This window comes from Ctenocephalides felis, unplaced genomic scaffold, assembly GCF_003426905.1.
Source record: "Ctenocephalides felis isolate EL2017-DRISC unplaced genomic scaffold, ASM342690v1 CF-g0.4_SCAFFOLD_01492, whole genome shotgun sequence".
In the NCBI taxonomy this organism is placed as follows: Eukaryota; Metazoa; Arthropoda; class Insecta; order Siphonaptera; family Pulicidae; genus Ctenocephalides; species Ctenocephalides felis.
The window spans coordinates 159,866-175,854 of record NW_020537646.1 but is presented as its reverse complement, the minus strand read 5'-3'; the positions used below and the strand labels follow the sequence as shown (position 1 = coordinate 175,854).

General features: G+C 30.7%; 1 protein-coding gene across 1 annotated transcript in view; it reads right to left on the bottom strand.

The window, feature by feature from the left end:
• Nucleotides 1–23: 23 nt before the first annotated feature.
• LOC113370137 (nectin-2-like) overlaps nucleotides 24–15,989 on the bottom strand; it is a 17,511-nt gene continuing 1,545 nt past the window's right edge. Inside the window, exons 2-7 of the mRNA XM_026610804.1 lie at nucleotides 8,556–8,688; nucleotides 5,591–5,799; nucleotides 3,019–3,129; nucleotides 2,161–2,373; nucleotides 265–317; nucleotides 24–89 (exon numbers count right to left, since the gene is read on the bottom strand). Coding sequence (XP_026466589.1) covers nucleotides 24–89; nucleotides 265–317; nucleotides 2,161–2,373; nucleotides 3,019–3,129; nucleotides 5,591–5,799; nucleotides 8,556–8,688 — 785 coding nt within the window. The remainder of the gene's footprint in view (nucleotides 90–264; nucleotides 318–2,160; nucleotides 2,374–3,018; nucleotides 3,130–5,590; nucleotides 5,800–8,555; nucleotides 8,689–15,989) is intronic.

The window sequence follows — 15,989 nt, the reverse complement described above, 5'->3', positions numbered from 1 at the left end:
AGCAGGATTATTTGCACGACATGTTAAATATTTCCATCGTCTTCCATGGTTGGAACGAAGTGCAGAATTCCTAATGTGTCGTATTCATTCTGAAAGCAAATTTAGAAAAAGTTGATTGCAAATATCATGTAGTAGAGAAAATAAATGTTAAAAATTTAGTTTTTCTTTTACCTGTTCACCAATTAATTCCTTTCCTGATCTTCCACCATGAGATAATTGCTGGTGGATTCGAACCAGTGGCTTCGCATTCTATGTTCCAGTTACGCCCAGCAGACAATCTTGTTTCTTATTTAAAATGTGCACTGAAATCGGACGTACTGAAAATATAATGAGTTTCTTAAATTTTTTGAAGATAATATATTGTTATGAAATTTTAAATTCTATTCGATTGCGTAATAAAAGTAAAAAATCTGTTCACACACACACACATACACATACTTTTTCCAAATTGGTATCATTCGATTCAGAATGGCTTGAAACGTCGAGAAAACATAAAAGTAGCGATCGGATTTTTGATGAAAACATAAACCTCTCCTTCGAGAAGTTAAAAATCATTCGGATTAGAAGTAAAGTTCATTGAGTTGAATACTGTTATTAATATTTTTCATAGTGTTTCAATTTAATTAAATAATTTTTGAAATCAAACCATATCGTGATAGAATTATTGTATTCTAATTGCATATTCATAAAATTATACTAAAACAAAAAATATTATTTTAAATATTTCATACTTGAAATGTTTGTTAATTATAATTATAATCAACACTTTAAGTAATGCATTACATATGATATTCAATTAAATATTTTACATATTTTTACATCGTAATGTTCACTAGATTCACTCAGAAAATCAAATATGAAATATTTGTCTATGCAGATATAATAAAAATGGAAAAAAGTACAAAGCGTAAATGCCAGAAATTGTATTAACTAGCTGTAAGTGGAATTCTGTGTTAAGGCAATTAAGGCATCGTGCCTTAAGGCAAATTGCTGGAACTTCCCGTACCAAAAATTATTAATTTTTTAAAAACGATTAACATTTTTGAAAAAATGTACCTTGAAAAAATAATATTTTTGAGAAACTATATATATGGACAAAAAATTACTTTTTGAAAAAAAAAATTTTTTTTAAAAAAAATATTTTTTTTTCATTTTTTTTTTTTGAAAAAAAAATTTTTTTTCTTTATTTTGACATATTGGGGGAAGATCTGAACTTTTTTCAAAGCATCGTACTGATTAACGGCTAGGGACAAAATATAAAGCGCGTAAGCGCCGCGTCGCTGTCTAACGCATAAGCATTGGTACGGAACCCATAGGAATGTTAACAAAATGTATTCTTGTTAAAATCTCTATAAAATATCTGATCATTTGATGTGCATATGTTTAATGATCATTTTTGACCGCCAAATGGCTAATTTTTTTACTTTTTTCCTCCATATCTCCGAAACCGCTAGACCTACCTATATGAAAATTTTATCGATTCTTCATTGTCAATACAAGTGAAATGTTTTTTGAATTATTTAAATCGGACGCTCCGTTCTCTTAAAAACTGAGTTACCGTTTTTGGCCACTTTTTGCCCCGTATCTTCGGAACGGCTAGACCTGCCTTCGCCAAAAACTAATCAGCACGTCTCCTTATCAATACAAATCGAATGTTTTTTGAATTATTCAAATCGGTTGATCCGTGTTTCCGAAATCGTCGACGAAAATTGTATCCGCACATACATACACACACATACATACATACACACACACACACACACACACATACATACATTTTTTCTAAGGTATGCCAAAATGTTCAGAAACCTTTGAAACGTAAAGATATATAAAATTTTCATTTTCGATTTTTTTGCGATTACTATAACTTGCCCTACGGGAAGTTAATAAACTGTAATAAACCTGATGCTATTGATTACGGCGTTATTTATCTACAAAATTAATTTGCCATTTTGTATATGTATATCGCAAAAGTATTTTCAAAAAATAACAAATCTCTATGCAATTCATTTCATGATAGTATTCGACTATGACAATCAAATGAAATAAATCGCTTCAATTCGATTTAATAGTAATTTAACATTTTACAAGACATTTCTTTTAGTAACCTACTTTCAATAATTGATATAATTTTAATAAAAATAATTTTATTATATTTACACTGTATATCCAATACGATTGCCGTCGTAGCAGCCTGCACAAGATCCGTATTGGCCGCTTGGCACACCAGCCTGGCGTGTTGCTGCTGTCTGCCCACACCAGGCAGCAGCAGACGGTTGATTGATCCTCCACCAACGGCCGCCGGCCTGGGTAACCAGGATTCGTCCAGAAGTGTGGATTCCATAAACCAAGACAAGCGGGGCGTCGGACGACCTGGCTGAGCAGAATTCGGTTTAGAAAAAGTAATTAATAATTAAGAACTTACAAGGATATTGATATAATTAATAGTTATCCCCTTGGTGCTTATTGAAGACATTCATAAGTGGTTTCAAATTAATTTTGTAATTTTTGATCAAGATAAATGTCCATTGATAAAAACAAGTCATATATGGCAAAGTTCCAGAAAGCCATGTAAATTATAATGGTCAGTCAACGTGGGAGCGAAAGAACAAATAGATATGACCTAATGATGGTTTGTATCTAAAAGATTTGTTATATGATAATTGACTGTGGGAATCTATAATGTAACAGTTGTTTTGTTCATAAAAATATTTGTTATCATAAGCATAATTTGTTGAGTAAAAACTTATCAAAATAAACATTTATTTTATTCATTAATCATATGCGACCATTAGGTAAATTTTGATATTTGAGCGATAAAATAAATTTATGATTGTCTATAGCAATCTTATGAGGCAATACTAAAAGCATCATTTTAAAAAATGTGAGAAATTATTCTTCATGTGGGACATTATTTTTTATAGATATACAAAATTATCACTAGTATTTAATGGTGTAGTTTAAAACTCCAGTATTCTATATAATAAATAAATTATTATGTAATTTGAAATAACTTACCGCCATCAACTTCGCAAATAAGAACTACGTCACTGCCTTCAACATAAGGAGCCACGACGCTACTGCGATTATTATTTCGCCCATCATAAATACGAGGTCTTCCTGGGGGTACTGCAAAAATATACCAAAATAACAAAGTATATAGAAAATAGCAATGAATTTCATACAAATAGTACAATAATAGGTTGTCAAATATCTCCCATCCGCCTTTTTGTATTATATACCAAGAGCAAAAAAGCGGAAGGGAGATATTTGACAACCTAATACATTGAATATAATTAAAAATATCCATTAAAAATTTATGCGCATTGCTATATTCTTTGCCTATGTTTGAGATGAATCGTTTCAATATTGATCATCACTAAGGTACTATACATATAGATCTACTATATATAGAATAATTATAAAATTTGGATGGAAAAATTAAGAAACACACACGTATCAATAAATTAGAAGACATCCATTACATGTCGTAACATAGATAAACATGTTAATTATTTCTATTTCAGAGCATTTTCTATCAAACCGGTTACGGTAAGTCTCCATTAACACATCGCAACGTCAACATTTATTCCATTTAAAAATTTAAAGAATTATATGTCACTTATATACAGCAATGAATTTAATACATCTCAATCAACCAATTTCCATCGTAGAATAAAGACAATGGAAATTGTGACTGTGGATATTTCTATTAAAGGAATTTCAATTCTGTAACGCAGGATGACTGGTCGTTTATCCGCCTCACCGAATTGTTTTACAAGTAATTGCGTTCGGCAGAAGGAATTGATTATAGATCGAATTGAATATAAAAACATCATGAACATTACAAATGAGGTGTGCTTAAGCGTGAAGTAACGCATTATCTTCAATATCCGCCGATGAAATGCAGTATTTGAAAAAAATAAAGATTAGTAAAAAATAGTACTTAAACAAAATAAATGAAAAAATATTTTATTATCTATGCAATGTCACGCATCGACTTGATTGTAGGTGGTATTTTTTTGTTTAACGCACGATTTCAATGAATTGAGTGTGGAGAATAAATCTAATTAATAGTTGTTTTTGTGAAGTATATATTTAGACATATAAAAAACTAATGCTGAAAAAATAGTCACAAAAAGTAGAAATTTTGAAAATGAACTACAAGGTCTATATGGCTATCATGGAACCTATACATTTGCATTGCAAGAATTCCAAATGAATAATTTGTTTCATTATCATAAGACTATAATATTTATAATGATTATCACTTTTCAATGAAATCATTAACTAAAGTCTACTGCATATACACTGTGCTAAGGTAAATCCAAATATATTTATTTTTTTTTACTAGCATTCAAGATTTTTTTATACTTCTATTATAGTTGATTTTTTTATACTAATCTTTGGACAACAACTTTAAAAAACGTTAAAAAATTAATTTAGATTTTTAAAACACCAATCAGATACACGACGAGATAGTAAGGATGAGTGCAAATCGACCCTTACGATAAATAATGAAAGATTGAATAAAAAAATCCAACATAAAGTACGAGTATTATGTTTAAAAATAAACGCAATATTTTTCTGTTTCTTGGCAATAGACAGACTTGCTCAATAAATAAATCCGATGAAATCCTCAAATCAAAGAGAAAATTTTCACAGTGTAACTTTTTAGTTTAACAACCCTAAAAGATTTTTTTTATATTCAGTATGTTGGTTTAACAAAATAAAAGATATTGAATAAATTATAGAAATTTTTCTCTAGTTTAATTTTGTATATAGCTACTTTGCTTTTGAAGAATTAAAAAATCATCAAAAAACAGAAAAACATTTGAATTATTTTATTTCTAGATCTTATTCGCTTAATTTAACATTGAGAATATTTATATATTAGAGAGAATGTGGTCAAGTGCTGTCATATATGGAGAGATTTGTGATACTACGTCGAGAACAGCAAAGACTTTGAGGCGGCCGTACTCTCAAACTATCAATTTTACAAAAAAAAACGGGTTTCTAAAGAATTGTAGGAAATTTTATCTAGTTTAATTCGTACATAGATACTTTTATCGTGGAATGAGCCAGAAAGGCGATATTTTAAAAAAGCTGTTTTTTGACGCCATTTTTCCAATATGGCGGCAACTTGCGGGTCAAATTTGAGGTGGCAAAGTTGATTTTTGTAAAGAGCACCTCGAAACCTATAAGATTACCGATTTTCAGAATTCCCGGAGTACTGTACCGGCAACAGCCCTTTTTGCACCAAACGATTGGACTAAAAATGAATAAGTAAAATGTTTTGAAACTTAAATATTATTATTGCACAAAAAAACTTGAGAATTTAAAAATATTTTTTCAAGTCACATACTGGAATTACTGAAATGTATGGATTTTTGAAAAAAAATATTAACATATTTTTGTATTATTGGGATATCTTCCGCTCAATCATTACGCTGCCTACATTCATTCAAAACATAACTGTATCCAATTAATTTCTGTTTCTACAAAGTAGCTAACATTTCCAACACAATTATACATATATCTTCAATCTATTTACAGCAATCTTACATAACTTTCATTAAATTGCACTCACCGACAACTGTGAGATTGACGAGAGAATGCCTGGTGGGCGAATCGCGAAAATCTACCCGACACCGGTACATCGCCTCGTCCCGGACTCTTGCCCCGTCCAGGAGCAGTGCAGCCGGCTTGGACGCGGTGCGAAAGAACGCTCTGCCTTCCATCAGGTCAGGAGAAGCCCAACGTCGGCCTGCGTCCAGGCGTACACGACGAGCATCCAGGCTGGGATAAAGGAATAGAGAAGACAAATGTAGTAATGTTGAATTTGATTTGATTTTAATTTATCTTGCTTTAATTTATTTATGCCAAAATGTTCAGAAGGTTTTAAAACGTAAAGATACGAGGTCTGTTCAAAAAGTACCCGGAATTTTCGTTTTTTCAAAAAAATATTTATTTATTCGTCTACATTAATGTGGTCCCCTTCAAAGTAGTCCCCCCCAGATATAATACACTTATGCCAGCGTTTTTTTCAATTTTCGAAGCACCCTTGATATTCACTTTTTGATATGTCCTTGAGCACTCTCAGCGATTTTCTTCAATCGAGGAAAACCGCCGTCCTTTCATGGGTCTCTTCAACTTTGGGAATAGGAAAAAGTCACACGGAGCCATATCTGGTGAATTTTTGCACTTTGCAACACTTTATTTCATTTTTTACGCAAAATTTAATACAAATTCTTTGACTTTTCAATTCTTCCATTGTAAAAATCGCCGAGCTCAGAAAAACACGTCGAACCTTAGCGACTACCACAGACAAAGTAAACAGTGAATATAGCTGAAAATTTCATCATACTTTAGGGGCATGTATACCAACACAATTTTGACAATCAGACACTCCAGACCCGCGAAATTTAATTATTAGTAATTCTGGGTACTTTTTGAACACACCTCGTATATAAAAATTTTCATTTTAGATTTTTTTGCGACTACTTGCCCTACGGGAAGTTAAAAATAAGATCACATTCATCAAACTTATTTCAATAAATTCAAAAATATGATATTTTATAGTACAACTAGTATTTACAATTAAAAATATAAGGTTGTCAAATATCTCCCTTCCGCCCTTTTGTATTATAAACCAAGAGCAAAAAAGCGGAAGGGAGATATTTGACAACCTAATATATTATAAAAATCAACCTAACATGAATATAAAAATCATGCAAAAAGCCAAGTTTTATCTTAATGTCTGCTTCATCATCATTTATCAAAAACATACTTTTTATTCGCTTATTTAACATTTCACAGTATAATTAAAACAAGTCGTTGAAGTACATTAAATTGCGTAAGCCTATGAATTATATCGTCTCTAGTAATTATGAATATTCGGCCGTGAAACATCTTATCCAAAATTTATAATTATGATTGTTCATTAGTTTACGCAAGTCGTTAAAAACTGACATCCGATGAATAAAGAGCAAAAATTCTTAATCTTATTACATGTAACACGATCTGTTAGAAACTTATTAATATATCATCAATCTTTCTGGTTGGAATAATTTAAATGTGTTAAAGTGATCGAGAATTGCTTTTAAATCTCCTAAGGCAAGTTTTTTTTTAAAAGGTCGAGAGGTTAATACGATAATTGCGAACATATATTATTTTTAATGAATGTATTTATACCATTATAACTATTTCTTGTAAAGGAAGATTTAAAAATGTGTTCAATAATTTGATTTAATATTTTCTATATAATTATTTGATTTTAAGATTTTTTTAAATTGCTATTGCTACATCTTATTATTAGTACTAACATATTGTAGCATATAACATTTAGAATGCTTTTCTTATAAATATAGGGTAATGATACATTATAATAAATAACTCGAAATAATATAATACAAATATTTTCTTACGCAGTTGCAATTATAATAATGATACATAATTATTCTACTTATAAATATAATATAAAATATGTAAAAGTTTTTGCAAATTAGATCAAAACTTGTTTCTCACACGCCTTGAATTAAAAAAAACGCATCTTTCATTATTGCATGCATATTTAATATCATTTCATATTCAAATGAAAAAATACATAGATATATTCCAATCTTAAAATACCAGTTGTAAAGTTTGCAAAATATATTGAATATATTCTTAACATGATAAATATATTCTTAGCTTGATAATAATTAGCACGTTTCTACATGCATTAATATGCTCATTAATTGTCAACGTTAGTTTTGATTAATGCTTTACAATTACTTAATATTCCCATAGTATTTAAATCCTAGTAACATTTATTACATTACATCATAAGAAGAGACACCTGTATCCAAAGTATTTTTTACAATCCTTACAGTATTTATGATGAATAATTATTAAGTGGAAATAGAAAAAATAATCACTTGATTGTGTGACTAATCGTGTATGACTAATACTAGTATTCGATATCCTAATTGCGGATGTATTAATAATTTTTTGTAGAGATATCATTGTAAAGTATTATTGATTTGAAATTAATATCGCTTGGGTAAATAAATATAATTATACTAATTTAATTGATAGTTGTCTGTAGAAACTATTTGGAAATATAATTAGGTACAAATATAAGTAGGTAAAATAGAATCAATACAATACGAATAGATTAGAATTGAAATTGAATTATATATTTGATACACTTGATTATAATCGATAATTTTTTTTAACATACTTAACTCTTAACCTTTATAGAATTTAGTTTCAAAATACATAAATGTAATGCTAAATTAAAATCGACAACAACTGCTTTTGCCATGCGCCCAACTAGTTTTAAATATTAATTTTGGTACTCATTAAAGGTATGTTGAGTTTAATAATAATACCAACTGAAACCAATGTGAATTTGTATGTAAAAGACATAGTTGATTCTAAATTTAGTACCCAGAATGAAACTGATATAATCATGAAATAATTAAAAAATGATCAGGATACCTAAATATTAATAAAAATTATCGAAAAATATTTACATGCCATTTCGATTGAATAAAATTAATCAATCATACCTATAAAGAGGCTGCTGACTTGGTTCCAGAAACCATAACACCATGAGGACAACATCGCCTTCAACTGGTGGTGTCACATCACAAGGAAGAGCAACCTTTCGCCCGAATACTCCTTGAACCTGGGTCACCGGCACTGAATAAAAAATAATTTAAAATCAATAAGATTTAATAATTAATAATATCAAATATTTATTTCAAATTTATTTTTTTCTCTAAATGAATTGGTTACAGCACTTAATTTGGTTTTAATGGAGATCAATTATTTGAAAAAGATCTTTGCTTGCTTTTGTATATTTATGCATTTATTTATGTATGCATAGAGCATTAAATACAATATACTGGATTTACTTGGAAATACAATATTTTATCATTCGCCTGTTTTTGCTATTCTGAAGCAGAATCTTAACCTCAGAACTTATAAAACGAGTTAATAAAATGAAAAACCACCGATTATCTCTCGAACATATCGCAAGCATACTTATATGAAATTATCACGCATTTAATCAGCAGAACTACCTGCCAAAAACTAAATTGAAACTTTTCGTTTAAATTAATTACTTATAATTATATTGCAAAAAGATGTAATAAAAAGATTTTAATTTAAAGATTGTGGATGAATTTGATTGAAAATTTGATCTTTCACTTGTATCAAGTACAGTATCATTCATATTTAAGTTTTGTAATTATTAAATTATTCAACAGATAAAATATAAATTTATTTAAAATTGTACAGTTTCTCGAACCAAATGTGTTTCATCCTACAAACCAATTTTTTTTACCAACAACGGAATACAAATCGAATCGAACAAATGTTTTAAAAAATAGAAACAAACTTATATTAAATTATACAAATTTAGGTTATAAAAGCAATAAGTTTAATAATTCGAAAACAGATAAGCCTCACAGAAATTCACTCACAAGTTTTGGTAGCATTTTTAGTTGCTTTACTAATTAAACTAGCTGTAAGTGGAATTCTGTCTTAAGGCAATTAAGGCATCGTGCCTTAAGGCAAATTGCTGGAACTTCCCGTACCAAAAATTATTATTTTTTTAAAAACGATTGACATTTTTTAAAAAAAATTACTTCGAAAAAATACGATTTTTAAGAAACTATAAATTGGACAAAACATTACTTTTTTTTTGAAAAAAAATTTTTTTTAAAAAAAATTTTTTTTTAATTTTTTTTTTGTTTTTTTTTTGAAAAAATTTTTTTTTTTATTTTGACATATTGTGGAAGATCTGAACTTTCTTTTCAAAGCAATCGTACTGCTTTAACTGCATAGGGGCAAAATATAAAGCGCGTAAGCGCCGCGTCGCTGTCTAACGCATAAGCATTGGTACGGAACCCATAGGAATGTTAACAAAATGTATACTTATTGTTAAAATCTCTATAAAATATCTGATCATTTGATGAGCATATGTCTAATGATCATTTTTGACCGCCAAATGGCTTATTTTTTTACTTTTTCCTCCATATCTCCGAAACCGCTAGAGCTACCTTCATGAAAATTTTATCGATTCTTAACCTTGTCAATACAAGTGAAATGTTTTTTGAATTATTCAAATCGGACGCTCCGTTCTCTCAAAAACTGAGTTACCGTTTTCGGCACTTTTTGCCCCGTATCTTTGGAACGGCTAGACCTGCCTTCGCCAAAAACTAATCAGCACGTCTCCTTATCAATACGAATCGAATGTTTTTTGAATTATTCAAATCGGTTGACCCGTGTTCCCGAAATCGTCGACGAAAATTTGTATCCGCACATACATACACACACATACATACATACAGTCGAGGAAAATCCATGGGGAAGACCTTATAAGACTGTAATGTCTCGCCTCAAAAGCCAGCCAATACCTTCACCAACTTGCCCACGACTATTGAATAAAATAGTAACTACTTTGTTTCCACGACAACCTAATTTGAACTACCAGGTAACACATGTAGAACAGAATAATATTCCACTTATAACACTGCAAGAACTGATGGAAGCTTGTCATCGCGTTGGTAATAGCAAGGCACCGGGATTAGATGGAATTCCTAATATTGCCTTGAAAACATCAATTATGACATCTCCGACAATGTTTCTTAATGCATATAATACATGCCTGAAAGAAGGGGTTTTTCCACGAAAATGGAAACAGCAAAGACTAGTGCTTATTCCCAAAGGAAAAAAACCACCAGATGAACCATCATCCTATCGTCCAATATGCATGCTGGATACAGCGGGTAAAATTTTTGAAAGAATAATTCACCAAAGAATAGATGCAGTAGTTGATCCAATCCTAGCAGACAATCAGTATGGTTTTCGCAAAGGGCGATCAACTATCGATGCTATAAACTTGGTAGTTAATACCGCCAAGGAGGCAATTGCTGGAACCAGATGGAAGGGGGTTCCAAAAAGTACTGCCTTGTAGCTACATTGGATATAAAAAATGCTTTTAATTCTGCAAACTGGGATTGCATTATGAATGCACTCCGTGACAAGAACGTGCCAGCATACCTATGCAATATAGTCGCAAGCTACTTTACAGACAGAATTCTAATGTACCATTCACGCGATGGTACAGAAGAATATAATATAACAGGAGGTGTGCCGCAGGGCTCTGTTCTAGGCCCTTTGCTGTGGAATATTATGTATGATGGCCTTTTGAGACTAGAGTTTCCAGAATGTGTGAAACTAGTAGCATATGCAGACGATGTTGCCATAGTGGTTGTCTCCAAACAAATTGATGACATCGTAAGCCTATTCGATATTACATTCAGAAAAATTAATCGGTGGATGGGAACAATGAATCTCCAATTAGCACAACAAAAAAGTGAAGCTGTTCTTATCACTAGTAGGAAAAGAATTGAGACCATCAAGCTAAAGATAGGAAATCTTGAGATCACGTCAAAACCTCACATCTGTTACCTTGGCGTAATGCTTGATGCTCGTTTGAATTTCAATCAACAGGTGGAACACGTTAGTGCTAAGGCGTCAATAGTTAGGACGAAACTTGCTCGACTGATGCCTAATATTGGAGGTCCTAAACAAACCAGAAGGATATTACTATCGTCAGTTATTACTTCAGTGCTGACATATGGTATCTCCATATGGGGTGATGCTCTTAAATCTCAAAAATCGAGGAGAATGGCAGGGCCCTTATACCGTCTCAGTGCTATAAGAATTGCTTGCGCATTTCGCACAATATCGGCGGAAGCAGTGTGCGTCATTTCAGGAACTGTGCCTCTCTTAGTCTTAGCAGAGGAAAGACGGACAATTTACCATAGAAGACATCAACAACTGTGTACTGAAAAGTTAAGATTAGAAGAACGGCAGAACAGCATTGACCGATGGCAGCGACTGTGGGATGTCGCTGTAAAGGGCAGATGGACGCATCGTCTCATTCCTAACATCAAAGTCTGGCTAAGTCGCAAGCACGGCGAAGTAAACTATTATACTACGCAAATGCTATCGGGGCATGGCTGTTTTCGAGCCTACCTACACCGATTCAAGCACGATAGCTCGCCGGATTGCCCATATTGTTTGGGCGAAATCGAAGATGCTGAGCACGTGTTCTTCGTGTGCCCGCGATTTGGTGCTCTACGGGATGATGTGGAGGAGACATTGAGACGCACAATTACCCCAGGTAATGTTGTTGAAGTGATGCTGACAAGTGAAGCTGCTTGGAACGCCATAGACAGATTTGCGAGAGACGTTTTAATGGACCTGCGTTCTATAGAGAGAGAAAGGGCGAATGGGACTTCGCCCATTTAAAAGATAAGTAAAATGTTTATGATTTATAACATTGTTTATAACAAGTTAAGAATTGTAACATTCTAGATCCTCCCCCCACGAAGTAATGCCTAGCGGCGGTTTCCGTGGGGACCAGAGGCAGGGGCAAAGCGGAGGTTTTAGTCGGTATTATACCAGGGCGGTATCGAGTCCGACATACCCAGACAGAAGACCGGTCTGGGATGCATAAAAGCATTTCCTTCGCTATACAAAAAAAAAAAAAAAAAAAAAAAAAAAAAAAAAAAAACATACATACATACACACACACACACACACACATACACACACACACACACCCCACACACATACATCCATTTTTTCTAAGGTATGCCAAAATGTTCAGAAACCTCTGAAACGTAAAGATATATAAAAATTTTCATTTTCGATTTTTTTGCGATTACTATAACTTACCCTACGGGAAGTTAATTAGAAGACTATTGTAAGATGTTATGAAATATGATTGAAAAGTGATATAAAAGAGATCAAAGTCTTAAAGTTTATAAACGCTAATAAAATGAATACAATTTTATACTAATATAAATTATTTTAAATATTAGCATGTTATAAAATCAGTAATCGTTTCTATTAGATGTAGTGTTTAAGGGGCGATTCCATTAATCATGAGATCGATTTTTCAAGGATTTTTATACCCCCCTCCCCCTTTGTGATACGTGATGATATTTGAAACTGACACCCCATCCCCCGCCAAACATTACGTGTATTTTTAGTTTCGAGAAAAAATTGTAATATTTGATTTTTTTTAAATGTTTGGATTTTTTTTTGAAAAATTCAGGTAAAAAATAAATACACGTGATATCTTACAATAACCCTCTTTCCTCCACGTATTATATCGTAATTTTTTGTCAAACCCCCCTCCCCCTAAAAACCCCACGTGATTAGATAGAACCATGATATTTTCTATTTTTGTGGTCAGCTTTATTGTTTTCCATTCCAATGTTTAACAATCTTCATTTCTTTCCTTTTCATTTTTATTCATTGTTAGTGTAATAAAATTATAATTGAAATTTATTCGATAATTGAAATATAGCTGAAGTCTTGTAAAAGGCATGATTTAGCTTAACTAAATTTATTTTGCGAACATAGTTTGTTATGTTCTAAGCCATGGTTAGCACCAACTAGTCCCGGGTTCGATCCTCGCCTACGCCGAGGTGGGCATCAGGCAGCATGATTTCAAATTACAGGGGTATAGATCTCGAATATGATCTCAAGTGCAAATGCCTTTGGAGATTTATCTAATGTACTATCCACATACAAATAGAATGGCTAACCACTGAGTTGCCTTCAATCAAAATACTATATTAAAGAATGATCAACAGAGGAAGCTTATAGAACACGTTGAGGTTCTGATTGCTCTTGAGAAATATATACAAAAAATATTATATATGTTCCTGTGGATCAATAATTCATCATTTACAAACAGCGTTAAAATAAATTTATTTTCCCAGTAACATTTATTTACTCATTGCCTTTATTATGACAAGTCATTGGTTTGATCCGCCTTCATGCAAATTTATTGAAATCGTCATAAATCATTGCGTGGTGGCCGCCGAAGATTGTGGGCGGATTAATTGTCATCTATTAAATTGTTATAACGGCAATAAATAATTTTGTTATTCAATAACATGTATAAAAAAATTGAATATTGCATGTTTATGCAAAACTGTTCATTAAAATCATATTGAGCAAACACAGAGACGAACAGTATAAATCATGAATTGAACATCATCAGTATCAAACATTTTTCGATTTTATAATTTCTACTACCCCTTCAGGTAAATGCACATAAATTTTATTTCATTTATTTCCCATCATCAAGTACGAATTTATTAACGATTCCGATAACATTTTAATAAACCGCAGTTACTAACTGAACATGTTTCGTAATAAAATCGTAAAAAGACCCAACACCACATATATATTTTCGCTCATTAAAACCAGTTACATAAATTTTAAATTGTTATCAAACCTCATATATTACTGTCGATAATTTAATATAAGCATTTTTATATTGCATGTAAAAAGAAAACCGCGCCGCCACGCCTAACGAACCTGGTTAGTGAAAAAGATTTAAAGTCTTGAAACTTAAATCGTTATGTTTTTTTATAATTATATGAAATACAATAGGATAATTTTTTATTATGCTAATTTTAAATAAACAATATACTAAGCTTAATGTCCATTTTCTACATTTTTTAATAAGCAATCCTTTTGCTCTTTTATAGCTAGATATAGCGAGTTAGGTCTATATGTAGAAAATTCAACAGTTCTAAATAATTGTATGAGTATTCATAATTTATAAAATTCTATAAAAATCATATCTATAAGGTTTAAAACTGTTAAAGGACAATTATCATATTTTCCACAAAATAGATATAAGTACCTGATATTCTGAATTATAATAGAGTTTTGTATAAGAACAAGATGATGGTATTTGCCAAGAAAAGTTGCAAAATATTATAGTAGAGTTATTGAATAATAAATATATATGAAGTAAATTAAATTTTAATAATATTAGAACTATTTTCAATAAATGTAATGCAATTTGAGTTTGTATATACATATATTTAAATATTCACTCCTATTTTCCATTTGATCTGCGGTTAGTCATAAATGCAAATTGAATTTTATATAACTAAGATAGTTATCATCCTTTGTTAAAAAGTATTATGTTTAATTCGATGAAGGTAAATTAAATTGAGTTTACGAAATTTAATGTAATTATTATTTTTAAAATAAAATAAATTAATAAAATAATACAAAATACATGAAAAATATCATAATTATCAACCGAGTACTAATAATAATTTTATATCCAGATTTAAATAAGAAAAATCTTGTAATCCAAAGTTGAATTATCATAACTAAAATATTTATAAATCTTCTTATAAAAAAAAATTATTTTTATTAAATTTATATCAATATTAATAAGGTTTTATTGTCAAAATAACTATGAAGTATGAAAATCTACAGCAATAAAATAAGATAAGACCTATTGGATATTGCAAATGGCAATAAAATAATCCTTAAATAGAATATGATGTCTAATAATTCTATTGAAATATAATGATGATTTAATAGTTTGGCACTTCATCATGTTGGAATATCCGGAATAAATTCAAAGAAACTATCTAATGTTAGCCAAATAAGATTAGCGATCAGTAAATTATTACTTACAACACTTTTTTATCCATATGTCAATACCATGATTTATGGATAATGATGTGGAAGTAATTCATTTTTTATAATATGACAATTGTCCATATATCTTAGATATGTAACACAGAAATATTTAGACAATTTGAATTTGATTTTGTGTATGTGTGTACGCTTCGAACAGGTGAGATCAAGTACGAATGAAAATTAAGACATCATTATAAAGACACATTTTATGTACAAGTTTATGACTTAAGTTTTACTGCAAAATATTCTCGTTTTAATTACAAGACAGAAGAAATTACATCCAAAACAACAATCATCAACGATATAAAATCAAATCGCACAAATCATGTGAATGACATTAATGTTCTCGACATTTCATCTTTATGATACGTTGGCGGAACGCAAGTACCTCTGAACTGAACATATATAAAATAATAGAAGAGTCGGAGAAATAAAATAAAATTAATAAAATTTTAAAA